General features: G+C 41.1%; 1 protein-coding gene and 1 long non-coding RNA gene across 2 annotated transcripts; both read right to left on the bottom strand.

The window, feature by feature from the left end:
• Positions 1 to 8,463: 8,463 nt before the first annotated feature.
• Positions 8,464 to 9,832, bottom strand: LOC138681795 (protein BTG1-like). The gene is made up of 2 exons (XM_069769683.1): positions 9,565 to 9,832; positions 8,464 to 9,442 (listed from the first exon to the last, which is right to left on the bottom strand). The coding sequence occupies exons 1-2, from the start codon at positions 9,815 to 9,817 to the stop codon at positions 9,090 to 9,092; spliced, it is 606 nt and encodes a 201-aa protein (XP_069625784.1). The 5' UTR covers positions 9,818 to 9,832; the 3' UTR covers positions 8,464 to 9,089.
• Positions 9,833 to 11,573: 1,741 nt separating this feature from the next.
• LOC104321803 (uncharacterized) lies at positions 11,574 to 17,247 on the bottom strand. Its single transcript, XR_011321999.1, has 3 exons — positions 15,278 to 17,247; positions 14,699 to 14,748; positions 11,574 to 11,889 (listed from the first exon to the last, which is right to left on the bottom strand). It is a non-coding gene; the product is annotated as an uncharacterized lncRNA (long non-coding RNA).
• Between the last annotated feature and the right edge of the window lie 78 nt (positions 17,248 to 17,325).

The raw sequence follows: 17,325 nt of genomic DNA, 5'->3' as shown, positions 1-17,325 counted from the left end.
AGACTGTTAATCGCTAAAAAGCAAGCTCAGCTTCATCTTCTCATAAAAGGGGCAACTATCTTTAGATTTTGCATATGAGTTTTTCAGTTCCTCCATTTTTCTGCAACACAGTGAAATGTTTGTCAGAACACAGGATTATAGCCTGTAAATGGTAGCCCTTTACATATAGTGAACACTATCTCTTTAGGTGATAGGCCTCCCATTCCTCTGAAACAGGGAAAACATTCAACAATTACTGAAAAATGTTGGTGGGACAAGGTAAGAGCCATCACTGATGTGACACACATAGGAAAGAAGAATACTGGAAAACCCAGAGAACAGTTTGATTACAACCACAAGAAATCAGATATGAAAACAGCACTATACAAATTGGGGGGGGGGGAGCACAGAGGGAAAGATAAGAGAAACTCAGTGAATTTCAAACAAAAAAGATAATCAAATGCCACTTAGAGACTTGAGCGTATACTTCTGGAAAAAAGGTTAAAAACTGGAAACTAAGCATGAAACAGGAGACAACTGTATATAAATTAAAAAGACGGGGAAAAACACCAAAGGATATATTTTAGGCCTACTAATTCACTGCCAGTTTTAAGTAAGAATAAAACTAGCTGTAGATACAGGCATAAAGCTTAGATGCTGTTGCTGAAAATGGAACTCCAGCTTTAATTTGTTTTCTTAGGCATCTGAAGCAGTGGAAATAATATGCAGTTCACCACAGCAACATGTCAAATAATTAGTTTATAGGCAATAAGCCACACCAGGAGATAAGTTACTAGAAGAACAATAACCCAGCACTACTATGCCAAAAAATCCAATCTTCAGAAATACTGAAGTAATCGCCAAAGTAAACAACTGCTGTAAAAAATGCAAAATATTCTAAAACATATTAGCAGAAGGTATAGGAAAAAATGTATATGGCTTTTTAGGATCCTGTCTGATATGCTGAATATGTTGCAGGTAACATTTTTCAAAAGCATAATTGTTTGCCCCCCCGACTTAGTTAACAAAGCTGATGCCAGATCTTAATATTCTCAACCATGGATCCTTGTGAAATGACACTGGAACAGATAATTCTCTTTGCAAAAGTAACTTCCAGGTCATTTACAATACTATTGCCACCAAGAACAGAATACAAAACGTACATTGCAGTATAGCGTTACACTCACCAATCTGGTATGAAAACAAAAGAGCTGTAATAAGGGTGGAAAGCAATTACACATAAAAGGTCTGGATTCATCTTCCCTTTTTAATCCAGTGCTGGTTACTATTCCAATTCTTACATTTGTTGTCAAGACATGGTGCCAATAAACAAGCATTATTCTCTTTTCATTTCATGTTGACGCAAAGGTTTAGCAAATTAATGAGAAAAGATTACATGGAGGACAGAGAAACCACTGAAAGGTAAGAAGGCGGGGAGGAGAGGGCAACAAGAAGTTGTATTGTATATGCTTTTCTTCTGATTTCTAGTTACGTAAACCGAGATAGATATACAACCTACTCTGGGTCACAGCTAAAAAGAAGCCCTTTAACTTCAGCAAACTTTTGCTCCCCAACTTACTTCTGTTTTCATCATACAGTGTTCAATGTTCAGTGTTTTAGAACACATTTAGAAAAAGAATCAATGCTAAAGACTTATGGAAAAAAAGACAAATATCTGTTTATTTTAGAAACTACACACAGCTTTCCCTGAATATACCATCAAGACATATGGCGCACACGTACAGTTGTGACACTCTTAACACAAACAAACAAATTATTTTCTTTTCTGGTGAAGTGACTCACAGACAGAACAGCTAAGGTTTCAGGTATTAAATCTTCATTTGATACTTCAGGAACTAAAAGGAGCTCCATGAAGCTAATACACAGGACTCACAGTTAAACAGTGCAAGTGCTCGACATGTTCATCTAGGCTGAGCCAAAAGGCTTTTAATGTTAAACAAGGGAGTAATTCTACTGACTTCTATAGAAGCAACGACTTTCTCTTAAGATGTGTAGCACTGAGTCATTGAAAAAAAAAAAAAAATCTGAAGACTGTCAAAGATATTAGCTAAACATAATTTAGTGAAAAGACTAATGATAAAATCAAGTGTTCCATAAATACTGCAGTTCATGATTCTGAATTAATTTTGTTCAGCAAAACCTTCATCCATCAAAATACCTAATTCCACATTAAATGTTCAGCACTACTACTAAATTCAAGTACGTATTTAATTACTCGACTGATGTCTTAGCATGCATACTTCAACCACTTGAAAAAATAGCTCACAATCCATATCAAAATGTTCAATGCCTTCGGTTTCAGTATCAGCCCACCACACTGTGGAGCAAAAAGAACAAGACGACCCTCTCCCAACACACTTGTACATCCTTCTCCTCCCCCAGAAGAAAAACCCTTTGACAAAACCCTTGTATCAACCTTTAACGTACACTCAAGTGAGATATGCATGTGATGATCTCTGGTATATCCAGAAAAAAACCCAGCATACTTCCCGGAAGAAAGGATTTGTATGAGTAACATGTTATTTTGAGCACTAAATAAAATGTTATCTCATCATACACATTAGAAGTATCCTGTTTTCATTTATACTTCTGCAACCTTAGAAATACACTATCTTCGTAACAACACATGATAATCCAAATTCACAGACTAAGAGAGGGCAAGTCTAAGGGGTCAGCTTTTGTTGTAATCCATTCCAAAAATATATAAAAGCATAAACTACTATAGTTTATAGTCTTTTGCATCACTCCTACATGTGCTTTTAGGCATATCTAACCCTCAGGTTGCACATTTGCAACAAACATTCACATAACACTGTTTTGATGCTAATGATGCTGTATAAATAATATGTCGTGGACCAGTGCAAAGTGTCAACTGCATATTCATATCATACATATGTACAGTTACTAAAACAGAATTGCATATAAAGATGTCGTGCACTAGGAATACTTATTAGTATTTTACTCACCTATAAGCAGCATGCAAAATAAAGCTTAGGTCTTGCAAATAACGTGATTTCTAAATATTTGTGAATATTCATAAACATTTATAAATAACAGGCAAGTTCTTTTCCTCCTCAGAGCCCCAGTGGAAGAAAGCGAGTTCTATGACGGCACTCAGTGCAAAATGAAGTAAGTTTAGTAGTTTGATGATACAATGACCTTGCTTCTGTGAAGCATTCTCTTCTGGCTACCTAGAACTACTGGAACAACCGGTGTTCAGTGTTCAGACAGTTTAAGAAGTACTTTCTGATACAACCTACCTTTTTCCTCAGTTTTCTTTGGCGTTTGTTCATTCTTCATTCACGTAGCAGACAATCCTGGGAATGGTACACAGAAGCAACATCAGTCATCTGAGGCCAAAGTCACTAATGTCAGCTGTGTAAGATGATCAATTTAACGGCAGTTTGCATGACTGGGCTCTACACTGCATCGTCACAAACATCATACTGCAGTCATGAAAATTCTATAGTAAAAATTGCTTTATGAAGTTGATTGTACTTGCTACTACTGAACAACAAATAAAGTTTATAAGAGTTTATGCTCTAGAATGTTCATATTCAAAGCTGCTGCATCACAGCATCCACAAAACCTGTATTTGTACTTTCATACATGCCTTTTTCTTTTAAAAATGTGTTCTGTTTCAAAGATGAACTTTCATACTTGCCATATCTCCAGGATTACAAACTTATTTTTCCAAGCTGGGTGTTTATTTAGCGCAAGAGGTTCACTTGAAACATTGTAGAACCATTTTGTGATACAATTTTTCCTCTTCCTACTAAAGCGCAACATAATTATTTTATCAGGAGAGATATTTGCAACTCTGTCTTTCAGTGACTGGAAACTGATTTGCTGTTTAATGTAACTGAACAGATGTTTATCTTCTTTTACAGTTTTTCTTTCTTTGGATTTTTAAGAACCGCTGGGGAGAATAACTGATACTACATAGCTGCTTCTGCTAATAAGGCTATACAAATGTTACCATCAATAATCTGGGGGCCAATAGTTCAAAATAATGGTAAAACCAAGTTTGTCACAAATCACAATTTAATTTGCATTCTCATTGCTTCCTGTCACTTTTTAGAGATCTATTAGTCATACTGATTGCAAACGAGGGGCAGCTGAATCTCACAGTGCAAAGTGTCTCCCCCAAGCAGATGAAAGATTCTTTCATGCAATTCCATTTCAATTAAAATATATTGCCCCCTGAGAAGTTACCCAAATTACAAGCTAAAATCAGCAGTTTACTTCTCAATGAAAATTCTACATAGCCTTATAATGGAACGCAAAATATCCCTTGTTATTACTGGAATAAATTCAGTCCCCAGCAAGAAAACAATGAAAATAGATGGGCCTATGACTCTTACAGCATAAAAACTATCAAGAGTGATTCTGGCACCACAAGAAAAAATAATTAATAAAAACTTAGTGTGGTGACAGTAAAAAGTATCAACCTTACTACTCAAGAACCAGAATGCCTCTATTAACCCAACAATACAGGTCTTCCCACTCTGCCACAGCAGTATGCATCAGCCTGGAGGAATCGCACAAAGCCAAACTGATGACTGTTGTGATGCTACACTGATAGAACATGAGGCAGAAATTAAGATGAGATTAAAGTTCTGAGTCATATGCCTTACCATACCAGTAAGGGGTGGGGAGAAACAGAAAAAAGCCAACATACATGGATTATTGTGAAATAAAAAATCTGAAGGAAGCCAAAGATGTGAAAGGAAAATCCATGGTTAAAATAGCTAAGAAAAACAGCTATGCAAAGGCGATGACCTTTTAAGATATACATCAGCACATAAATGGAATTCTAATACCGAAAAGATGAAGAGGGCAAAATTGCTAAAGTGAGGCAAGAAGCTGTAAGTGTTCAATAAATATTGCCTATCTGTATTTGATAATGCAGATAACTTTACACTACATGAGGATAATGAAATACTTCCAATATACTTATGGCAAACAGATAACATCAAGATAGTTATTTTTAGGATTTCATAAGGAAAAACATAACCACAAGGTCTAGAAAAATGCCCAAGAGAACTGCCTTAGGATATCAGTGGGATCCCAATGTCTATTTCCGATGCATGTGGGAATAACTAGAAAATTTCTCCAGAATAGGTGTCCCCATATAACAACTAAAAATTGCAGGAGAGTTAGAACACTTTTAATCATGGATTAAACATAAAAGGGGGGTTAATTAATAAAGTATTAATTCACTTCATAATAAGAAATAATTAAAAGGAGAACAATATCATTAATGCTAATCAACATGGTTTTATAGAAAAGCTATCCTGTTAAACAAACCTGGGGTTTGTCCTTTGCATGAGTAATTGCAGTAACAGTAACTATTTCAGCTTTTATAAGGCACTTCACCTGAAACGTGGCACTCTAGACAAAATAAAAATAACACAGGGAAGAACACATTATGTGAATTAAAAATAAGTGAAAGCCCTCATATTTAGCAATTATGTCAGTACTAGATCTGAAGTAATTTTACATTGTTCTCAGTGAAGTAAAAATCACAGTACCATCAGTGCTGGTGGAATGACAAATAATGGTTGCAACAGTGTGATCCAGATAATTTGGTTCATTGCACTTATTTCTTGAGAACACATTCTCATGCACATATTAAAAAACAGAACGAGTGTTTGCAGAAAGCATGTATGTAAATACCAGATAAGAGAAAGTTATTTATGCTCAAACTTAAAAAGCTTCATCTTTTTAATCTTTTAAATAAAAAACAGACTTAATTTGATTGGAGTATAAAGTGCATACAAGAGGCCATACTAAAAGGCCTTTTATCTTGAGGATAAAGAAATAAGGACACCAATGTTTAGAAACTAAACTTAAAAAACATACCAAATTTCATATTTGAACTTACCTAATGCTAAAGGTAATAGAATCTGAAACAAATACAGACAATACCCTTATCTCTTGAAGTTTTCAGATTAAAACTATACCCCTCTGTTTTCTTAGGTGCAAATAATGAGACAAGGGTGTGATACATAGGAATTGTAGTACATAAGTGGTCAGGCTATATAAACTAATGGGATCTTCTGTCTCATTTGGATTTTACAACTCGGAAAGACAAATGTTATTCCACTGTCTTCTCAGCAAGGCAACGTTTTAGAGAAACGGGTAAATGTATGGGGTTTTTCCTCTATAAATGTTTCTTCCTTCAGCTTTACTTATCCAAGAGTTAACCCATCCTCACACAAACAGGCATGAGAACAAACAAATATACCCTTCCTCCATATATTTTTACTCCTTGAAGGAGGCGAGCATGCAGCAATTCTTTCTATAGAATCCAAACCATTCTGTTCTAAATCATGACTCATCGGATGTGGTCAGTCGTTGTGTGACAAGTATGTAATTTTTAATATGTTAAGATTTTGGCTTCTTTGTTGCAATGGCAGAATGCAAAACTTAGCACCCTTTAGGGAAAACACAAAGTTAATTTTATTTACCTCCTCCAAATAACAGCCTCCCTGGCTTACTACCAAGAGCTCTATTCCCTCAGACCAGCCTTTGTGCTGTTAGCAGGTCTTCAACATTTTTTTTAAAGCAATGGAATGTAGTTCTAGATGTCACAGATATTACAGTGTATTTACTTGCAGCTGAAGTATTTTATTTGCTTCAGTGCATTTTCTTCAAGCTCCACAGTCTCCTCCACCTGCTTGTCTGCAGAATAACTTCAGCTCTATGCCTATGGCTTAGGTATATGAAATTGAACTTGAATTACACTAGCGAAAATGTCCCGTTCAATGATAAATATCAAACTTGCAGAGAATGTAAGATACTTGAGATGTATTATATAACGCATGAAATATCCCATTGAATGTGGTACAATTAATAAGTAAGAAGCAACAGAATTCACCATGGCTGGGATTAATCCAGGCTCTTCTCTACTCTTACACTGAGAGACACCAAGCAAGAGAAGAACATCTGAAAAACCTGCTGTACCCTACTTTATGTCAAACCACACCCAGTAGCTGGAAATCATACCCTGGGTCCCAAGTCATCTTTAATTCCACCTCAAATGTTTACTGCTATGTAAAAATAAACTGTTAAACTAAAAACTTCATGCTACATCTTTTCAGATAGGCTGTTAATATAATGTGCAGCAAGGCCAATTATCTTTCAAATGAATTTAATCAAAGAAGGCATCTCACCCCTAGCAGATTTAAAGTTATTCTGTTCAATTACTGACAAATGTGTCAAATATGTCCCTTAGAGGTCCTAAGGAAATAAATATTCAGTGCAGGTAATTCTATCAGAGAAAAAAAAAAAGTGTTACTATCTCCCCAAGGGAATAAAACAATGTCGCAAGAACGGATTTTCAATATTGTATAATAAAAAGGCAATTTGCCAAAAGACCTTTAACACCCATTTGTTAAAGTAACCCAGAAACTTACTTATTGGAGTGATAGACTAGAAACACACAATCAATTTTTGCAAAGCTTTAATTGCTAAGAAAATTGCACTATACATTGTATTCAGATTAAACAAATACTACTAGACAAGCCTGCCTCCAGGATAATAAGGCAAAGAGCAAAAAGTAAGCCACAGCTTTTTCTAACGCAAACAAAGAAAAAGACCTCTTTACGCGAGCTGGAGTTCTACCCTTTCCAGTTTGCCCAGACTTGCCCCTTCCTTTGCTGTATGCTCTACCATGTTATTGACACAGCGCAAGATTTTTTTTTCCTGAGATACTAACATGAGACAAAGCTCTCTTTCATCAAGTATTCAACTGTGCTCGAACACAGGCTACCGAAAACCAGCAATGCTAGACGCGATGCAGTCTTCTATAGCTAGATTACAAACCACTGCTTCTTAGAATAGGAATCACAGTATCTGTAAATTGAATCCTTTACTGGAATATCAATACTAAGAGTCTCCACATAAACCAGCAACATGAAGTTTTGTTATTACATCAAATCCGCCATGTTTGATACTGTTACTAAACTTGTACCCAACTGGTACTCAAGACGCTGACAAAATGAGAAGGAACTCAACATAATGCCAGAAATAGCAGGTTTTTACCTTGCAGAAGAGTCAAGGTAGTAACACAGTATTGATGATCAGTGTTTCACTCTAGCTTCCTAGATGGTTTTAAGTTGCAGTTTTAAACGCAAACTCCATTCCCCAATAAACTCAAGCATTTTTTGCAATAGGTCAAATATTAGAAGAGTACTTTTGCTTCCACTCAGCTTGAAATGGCACACACTGAAAAAAACCACACACAGTTCTACACAGACTATTCAGCTCTACTCAGACACAGAGCCAGCAAGCTTTACCGAAACCAAGCATTTTGTGGTGATCTGAAATAAAGATGAATGTTCAGAGCTACACCTTTCTAACTGTGAAGCTATCTGTTATGATTAGAAATAGCTAAAGTAAGCCTTGAAAGCAATGTAAAAAGCCTAGAGGAGAGAAAAAAAAAACCCAAGTCAAAAACAGTTTGAGCAAGTCTTTATTGTTCTACTCCAATAACTAGAAATTACAAGACAAACTAATTCCCCAATTCTTTTTGTCAAAATGTTGGGTTATGATGGAATCCAGCCGTCAAATAAATGCATGCTTTGAAAAAGGAAAAATAAGAGTTAATTTTGTGATTTGTGCCTTGCAGCCAAGCTTGAATGACCCTGAGAGAAGTCTGTGCAGACAAATCACTGGAAAGATTTATGTGCAGCTTGTTAGATCTGTTTCCCGCCCCCCTTCGTGTTATTGCTCTGCAAATTGAGGAATGTTTTAGCAAGTGTTAATCTTGTCTAAAATCCATCATAAAGAGTGCTACAATATTGCTTTTTATTACAAATAGGCAAAACTTCTCTGAAAATATAAATGTGTAAAACAATCAGCTGACTGTACAGTGCATTTACAGTACACAATCCAGAAAGTAACATGCAGTGAAAAGAACCGCTTTATACATTAGCCCTTGGCCACAAAGAACTTGGCAGTACTACTACAACTTGAATGCCTATAGGGTGGAAAGAAAACAATTAAAACCCCAAAATCTCAGTTACATCTAAGTTTACCGTGAGACTGGGATACATACAACATTGTACAAGGAGGAGTAATTTTTAGCTAGAAACCGTCATCATGTTATAATTCTTGGAAGGGCTGGATCTGCCAATTCTCCACTCCTCCTTACAGCTGGTCCTGCTCTCCAGCGGCTGGGTCGCCTTCCCACCAGGCTGGGGACTTTCGTAAAGGACGCAGATAGACCCGTCTTCACCTATACGATAGGACACTTCGAAAGGGTCGACCCAAAGAGTTAATTCGCTGGGTAAGAGCTGGAAGAGTCTCTCGCGGCTCAGTCCGATCATCCCCGCTGCCTTTCCTATCAAGGGGTCCATCTTATGGTTGATCCGAATGCACCGGTACCCGGAGCCCTTGGAGGGCACCAGGGGGAACCAGTGGTGCTTGTAGTGCTCTGCGGGAGGGAACAAAGAGCAGCTCGACCGCGGCCCCACAGCCCCGCCGCGGCTGCGCTCCGCCGGACCCCCCGCGGCCGGGCCGGGGGGCTGTCGTGTGTCTCCCCCCGCCCCCGCTCACCGCGCAGCGCCTCCTGCAGGCACTCCCGGAAGCACCGCAGCTGCTCCTCGCCGATACCGCCGGCGGCCCGCAGGAGGCGGGTGACGAACGCCGCCGCCGTGGAGATCTCGGTCCTCATGGCCGCCCCGGCCGGCGCGCACCTCCCCGCCGCCGCCGCCGCCGCCCCGGCCCGCTGCCAGCGCCGCCGCGCCCGCCCCGGCCCCGCCCCCTCCCCGCGCCTCCGGCCAATGGCGGCGCCGCAGAACAGCCGCATCGCACGGCGGCGCCCCGCCCCGGCCCCCCGCAGAAGCGGGCGGGCCTCCGCCCCATTGGCGGCGGCGGGCGCGGGGCGGGGCGGCCTCGGCGACGGCGCGCGGCCATTGGGCCGCCGCACGGGCCGGGCCGTGTTTGTTTTGTTGGCGGAGGGGCGGGGCCCGCCCGCCGAGGGGCGGGGCCCGGCACGCCCCGCCCTCCCCCTGCCGCGGGAGAAGGCGGCGGGGCCGGGCCGGGCGTCAACGCTCCCGGCCCGCGTTCCTCCTCCGGTCTTGGCCCGGTTTCCTCCTCTTCTGCTCTTACTAACAGTCCAGCAGACCTAACAGGTTACATACACGTTCCTGCCCGGGATTCCCCACGCTGACCGCGTTGTACTCGCATCCGCCCCATCGCTGACGGTCTTCCAGGCAGACAGGACGGTTATCCTGCCTTGCACCCCTTCCACTCTCACTTCTCACGACCCCGTTTGAGAAAAACCTGAAGACACCTCGGCATCTCTTCTTAGACCTACACCTCCAAGGCCAAGATGCTCTTACATGGCAAAACAGCAAAGAAGTTTTAACAACATCCCCTCCTTATTTAGCTAAGCACTAAAGCAGTTTTCAGTTAGAGCAATGCAAAAAACTGCAGGTTATCTTCAGGAAAAGAGGTGGTCCAGAAAGCATCAGTTTTCTTTTGAAAGCCTGTTCACCTGCAAGGGGTTGGGAACACTTTAAGATACACACAAGAATCAAGTAAACTGAATTCAGCTTGGTGCACGAGCTACATCGTTAAATTTGCTGTCAGATGTTATTACAGCAAAAGGATAAGTCTTTGGCCTGTATTTAGAGTCCTGGAAAGATTCTGTTGTTAGAAATAAACACAAGCCTAATGCTTATTTGAGCATAAGAGCCGCCATACATACATTGCACCGCTTATCAAGCTTCCCCTTGGCAAGCCTGTTTGCCCAAGAGCTCCAAACCAATAATCCTGTCCATAACCCACCAGGGTCACTTTCTCCACACAACTGCCAAGCGTCAGCCGAGTTTCACGACAGTTTCAGGGATGTGGATGCTGACTCAGCTGTGACCTTCCCACCTTCAGTGCAGCGACAATATTCTTCGTCTATTTTAAAGCTTTTAAAAAGTGGCTGTGTTAGGTATAGCCAAGACTCCCCGAGTTTACAAAAAAAGCTTTCTCTCTAGTTCAAAGACTAAAACACACACTTGCCCCCCCCGCCCCAACCTTGAAGTTCTGTTCACAAGCGATTCCTCTAATCACTTTTTTTTTCTCCACCCAAGAACAATGACTAAGGTCAGGACTTCATCATCAGGACAGCCTGCAGTCATAACTGAACATACTTCTCCAAAAGCACTCTTCTTTGAAAAGTCCATACAATGCTCCAAGCATTTTTTTTCCTCCTTGCCTTATTTAAATACATCCGCCCCTTCAATGGTTTTGGGTCTTAAAGCCACTTCGGAGAAAAAAAAAAAAAAGTAGAAAGTTGATTTCTTTATGCTGTTGGTTAGGTTCCACGACTTTATATTTTCCTTTGTTAAAACAAAGCTAACCGCTCCTTTATTCTTCTCCAAGGCCTGCCATATGCCAGAGAGCACCAGAGGACCCCTTCTTCCGAGGGATCTCACCTCTGAGGAAACTAAGTAGTATCTTGTTTTCCCAAATGCACATCTTAATCTTTTTCCCCTTTCTTGCCTGTCAGCTTTAAGAACCTGACATCACCTCTAGTTCAGCAGCTACAAAAGCCACACCCAGGGAATTAAAAGGAGAAAAAAAAGCCTTTTCTGCAGACCTTTAAAAACTAGATCCTGTTTTACTACTATTTAGAGATTACCAGACAATATTTATTCATCAATAGAAGAGTGAAGAAAAAACTCAGGCGAGTGCTTTGGCTGTTACTAGCAACCAGTTTAACACAGGTTGAGAATTTACAGGAACTTTCCCCAAACCTCTGTCCCTTTAATCCAAGGGTCAGAAATCATCAAAGCTGTAATAACAGGGGTACAGGAGAACAGCTTGTGACAGAGCCAAACTTCATCCCACACAGGAAGAGTTCCCAGGGGAATGCCCAGTTACCTGCAATAGCAGGACAGACAGTTTGTTCGTTAAACCATGAGCGAATTACAGTTCACTCCCAAGAGTTTATTTTTGCTAGATTCTGCCATCTGGTATGTTGAAACAGTCAAATAAAAGCATCATTCCATTTACAGTTAAAACTTCTTCAGACTCATTCTGTTTGTAGAAAACTACTTCTAGAAAGCAAGTTCTTATCCAATTTGGACAAAATTATTTATAACAGTATGACAGCATTAGAAGTCACATAGTGCCTCCTTACTTGATGTTACTCAATTAAGATGATTAAGAATTCTTGCCCTGCCTTTCCTTTAGTAGCAAGCAACAGGACCAAGACAGAAGGACCAAGAACCTCAAATGACAAAACTGTAGACACCTGTCCAAAACTCAGATGCTACCACCTAGTTTGACAGTCCTACTTCGCAGATTAACTAGAGTATAATTCCATATGCCATTTTGTAGCCTAACCAAAGAGATTTTTATCAAGGGGGGGGGGGGGATATAAAAAATTATCTTATTTCACCTTCTTTTCAAGAAATGACAGCAGATTTCTGTGCTTCCTTTTCCTCTCGCTCACAGCTGTTAGCACTGGACTACCTCCTCTCCTAATCAAGTCTCCAGTCTGGATCAAGATGCTATTAGAACAAGTTTTCACTGAATTCGTTTGCATTTCAGTACCCCAAACTGTAGAAGTTAAGCTAAAAAAAATAATCTCTGCTGATACCTGGACATATCAGTCATCCAATTATTCCAGTCTTGTTTTATTCAGTATTTTAAGGACCAGAACACAAAACCCAACTCTCCAGCCTTGGAGATTTCACTAGTAAAGCTATCTAGGTACACATGGACTGTATCACCCTACGTTTGATCAGACACAATCATCGCTTGCTAGTTAAGTGAAGGCAATAAAAAATAAAAAGAGTAAGCCTGCATTATTTGTTACTTGGTCTAGACCGTTATTGCTGCACAACAAAATTTTATCATTGCCTTAAGACAAGCTCTGGGTTTATCCTGCATCTTCTCTCAGGTGCTTATCTCTTAACACCTCCCCACCTTAGTCACACCTCTTCCCTTTCATCTGTGAAATACACACTTCCCCTACCATATCTACACTGCATGACTTCAAAGCCTTGAACACCCTGATAGCACTACCACAAATGCAGCAAGACAGATTCATTAAAATAACGGACAAAGAAACACCACTTGCACTGAAGTTATTAAATTCTTACTAGTATTCAGAATAAACATAACCATTACTGTCAACAGCACTAAGAACTGTACAAATCCAGACTTAATGCTTAATTATGCTAAAGAGCTTCCCCCTTCCAGGCTGCATGTGCCCATATGAACATACACACAAATCCCCAATTATATGCAGACTGATTTTACTCTAAGTCAGTCAGACAAGGTTCTGCTAAAGCCAAGACAGATACCAAGGGATCTGGTTTTAGCTCACTTGCAAGAAAACTTCAGTGAAGATCAGAGTAAAAAAGCTTTCTAAGCAAACAAATGAAAGGTAGTTAAAAATACTGCAAGAGTAAAAAGTTAATGTTATAACACTGCTAGCACAGATTAATGCTCACTAGATTGAGGTCTGGCACCTGGATCCACCAGTCCCAAGTAGAACATTCAATTGAAATAAGAAGATAAGAAGGTCTGGCTATAAAAATAAACAGATGCCACAGTTGTCAGGTAATGTTGAAGTCACACTTTGATTTCTTCTATTCTCCTTGTTGAGTTTCACATTTAAGGCTCAATGTAAGCAAACCACAGAAAGACAGACAAAAAAAATCAGTAGATAATAACTATTTGACTTTCATCTCCCTGCCAGAAAACAGTACCACAGGCAGTAGTATTTAAAACAAACTGGGAAGGGTTCATCAAGAAACTAGTTATTTGCCAATTATTAAGCTAACCATTTATATAAATAGGCTGTTTCAGGGAGTACTGAGGGTTCCAATAACACAGCACTGGAGATGGTAATTAAACAACAATTTGGAAACACTGTACCAGCACAATTTAGCAGTAGCCACTGAAATATGTTATTTCTCATTACAAACAAATTTTAAGTACTTATACACAGAGGAAAAAACCTCAAGCTTCTAGGTTTGGTTTCTTTGGTTTTTTCCCCCCTTTTGCTGGAAGATTTCTATGGCTTTGAGAGTTGAGAAGCCTCAACACGCAGACAGCAGAAGCAGGTAAGTTACCACTGCTGTTGAGAATTGTCAGGATTAATAGCCTTGCTTAGCATTAGAAACTAAAGTAGTGGAAGCCTTAGGCTGCAAGAGCTGACCAAGAGTAAACTTTTTGATAAAGCTAATGTTGCAAATACAAAACTGAAACCAGCAGATGCAAGCAGAATGAAGAAGAAAAGGACCAACGAACAATTCCAAGGGAATAAGGTAATTTTAGAACAAGGCCAGCCCAGTGATCAAGAAAACCAATAAGAAATCAAGAGGCCACCCACCAGAATTAAGTGATTAGATTTGGGGATTGGGTGATGAGTGGTACATTCTGGGAAATCTGTAAGGGTGTAATAGGGGTGCACAATCTGCAGTAGGGATCCATCTTCAGAGGCACCCAGCTCAAGCTGCTTTGCATGTCAGCTAAATAAACCACTTATTTATTCAGCAGACTAGCAACTCGTCTTCTTCAAGCAGAAACCCAGGGCTGAGCCCTGCTGAGGGGGCATCCACATAATCCACATAATTCCTAACATGGACTATGTGGCAGCTGCCTATTTCCTGCAACAACTACCATACTTATAACATATTTTCACAAAGAATTTTTCAGCTCTTCAACTCAGACTTACTTTGTTGTTATTCTGTTCATCTACAAGTCATTTCTCTCTACCAGGAACACCTAAAGTAGAGGAAAACAGAGTCAGTATCTTGGTTTATCTTGTTAAAAAGAAAGTATGTGCAAATATTCTACCATTCCATTTTTCCTCAACTTCAGGTAGAGGAAAAGGAGAACGTAAAACTGAAGCTATATCACTTATACAATATATTGTTATTTAAAAGTAGTAATAATAAAAAAATAGTAAAGGTAGCACAAGCCTATTGACTTATCAAAAAAAGTTAGCATTAAGACTAAGAAAAGTCTCAATCAAGTTCCTTTTAGATTACTTAAATTAAGCTCTCATACATGTCTCTACAAAGAGATAGTTGAAACAGAGCACTAGAACCTGAAAGAGGAGGTTTTAAACAAAACAAGCAGTTTTGGTTTTACTCTATCTAGTAGAAGCATCTCTAAACATAATCAAACAAACCCATTCTTAAAAGCAAGAGCCACCTTTTCTTTATCGCTAGACTATAGAAACAAACATTATGTTACCACTCCCACTACAAAGAATAAAAAAGAATAAATTTCTAAACACAAATAATGGTACCTTCAATGATTTAAGCATCAAATCCCTCCATAATTTCCCCAGTTTGGTACACCTATTAGTAAAATACAGCTTCTTAGAAAAACAAAATCTTAAGCCAGCACCTCAAAACTAAAGTAATAGAAGTATTGTCCCCTCTGAGACTGCCCCTTTTTTATGCACCTCTACTGACCAGATGCAGCTGCCCTGCCTGCTTAAGTTCAGAGAGATCACCTACTGTTGCTTTAGCAGAGAAGCTGGGATGAGACAGCACAGCTGAGAACACTAGCCCTCAGGGCTTTCTTTTGGCCTTACTGACTGATCACAGGCTACTGCTGCTTATGCCAGAGGGAAATGGAGAAGTGAACAGGAGGCATCAGAATTCTCTGATGGAATTAGAAATATGTCATACTAAGAGCACTATGTTTTTCACTTAGAGACCACCAAGTGATTTGTAAACCAATTTATAGCCCTGAAAATTATTACTAACCCTGTTTTAAAAATGTGCTGCAAGACTACTGTCTAATCTATGCTTAAGTTTATCAACATAGCTGTGACCTCACAGCCACCTAAGTTATACAGAGCCTACATCAGCTAGAAAGTATATTTTTCAATCCACTTTATACAGCTTTTAAAAACAGACTAAGACATGATTACAAAAGCAAGTTAATCCTGGTAAATTAACAGCAAGCTTTTAGTACAGCATTTTTGCAAATATTGCACTTCCCTGACACTATTATCTCTTACTGGTCCCACTTCATTAGAAAAAAAACCCACAAAAATAACCTATTTTAAGATCCTATTTTCTTTGCTAAAGCAACTAAGCATTTAACCAGTAAACAATACGTTTGCCAATGATTTAGCAGAGCAAGCAAAAAATTACTCTGATTACTACCTTTGCAGCAATACTAATGAGGGCAAATATTACGGGGCAAAGGGTCTTTTTCTAATGGGTTGTTCTATAGACTCAAGTGTTAGATTAGGAGTGCAATTAAAAAAAAAATAAAAAGGACAAATTTTGAGGACATAAAACCCCTCTGAGTCTGCAACAGAAAAGCAGAGTACGTGCTTTCTGGTCTTCACGAGCATTATGAGTTTGTCGAGTAAAAATAATTTCCTTTCCTTAACAGTCTTGTGGCTCGTATTCCCATGGGGTACAAGCAACTGTGTGCCACCCGCATTCGCAGTCTCACGTTCTTCTTTGCAGCTACCACAGGATGTCCTCACACAGAAAGGATCAAGAATACAAACGGCCTGCTAGGACAACAGCCGGGATCCACATTTGTCCAAGTATCTGGCTGGTCTCTCTGTGAGCCAGCGCCAGCGAGGTAAGAGCACTGTCCCCAAGCCTCCAAGAGAGGTGAAGGCAGCAGAGCTGGCCCCGTCCGACGGCTGGCAGTGCCATGACCGTGCACCAGCGCACGCCGGCAGGACGTGGCACTGGCACCCTCCAGCACCTCACCTGGTGCCATCCTGCCACCAAAAAGCCCAGGGCACCGGCGCGGCCACGCCACGGGGCAGGCCGGCCGGCCCGCGGGCTGGCTACCAGCAGCCTGCCAACCCTGCCCTGCAGGGTCTGTACGCCGTGACATCAGCAGGTGCTGCTCGTGACATCACACTCCTGGCACGGCGGCCCTGCGGCAGCCGGCACCTGCGACGCTACGTGAGGCCCGGCCGCCTCGCGTGACGACACCCGCCCAGGTGCCGGTGCCAGCGCCACCGCACCGCCGCCCGGCGCCTGGCCTTCCGTCAGTAGGCCAAGCCCTCACCACGGCGCGCTATGACATCACCCGCTAACGGTATGACGTCAGCAGCCCTTTCCCCCCCGGCCCCCGCCACCACCACCGCCGCCAACCGCCCCGCTCGCGCCCGCCCGCGCGCCGCCGGGCCAATCAGCGAGGCGCTTGCAGCGCGGGTCGCCGCGGCCAATCGCGGGGACGCTTACGGGCGGCCGCTGCGCGCCGGCGCTGGGCTCGATCCGCGGGGGCCGCCGTCGGTCCGGCGGCTGCCCCATTGGTCTGAGGGAAGCCCTGCCCGCCGGTGATTGGTGGGCGGCGCGGCGCGGGGGCGTG

This window comes from Haliaeetus albicilla, chromosome 24 (genome assembly GCF_947461875.1).
Source record: "Haliaeetus albicilla chromosome 24, bHalAlb1.1, whole genome shotgun sequence".
In the NCBI taxonomy this organism is placed as follows: Eukaryota; Metazoa; Chordata; class Aves; order Accipitriformes; family Accipitridae; genus Haliaeetus; species Haliaeetus albicilla.
Note: the sequence above shows the minus strand (reverse complement) of the source record. Positions and strands in the feature narration are given on the sequence as shown.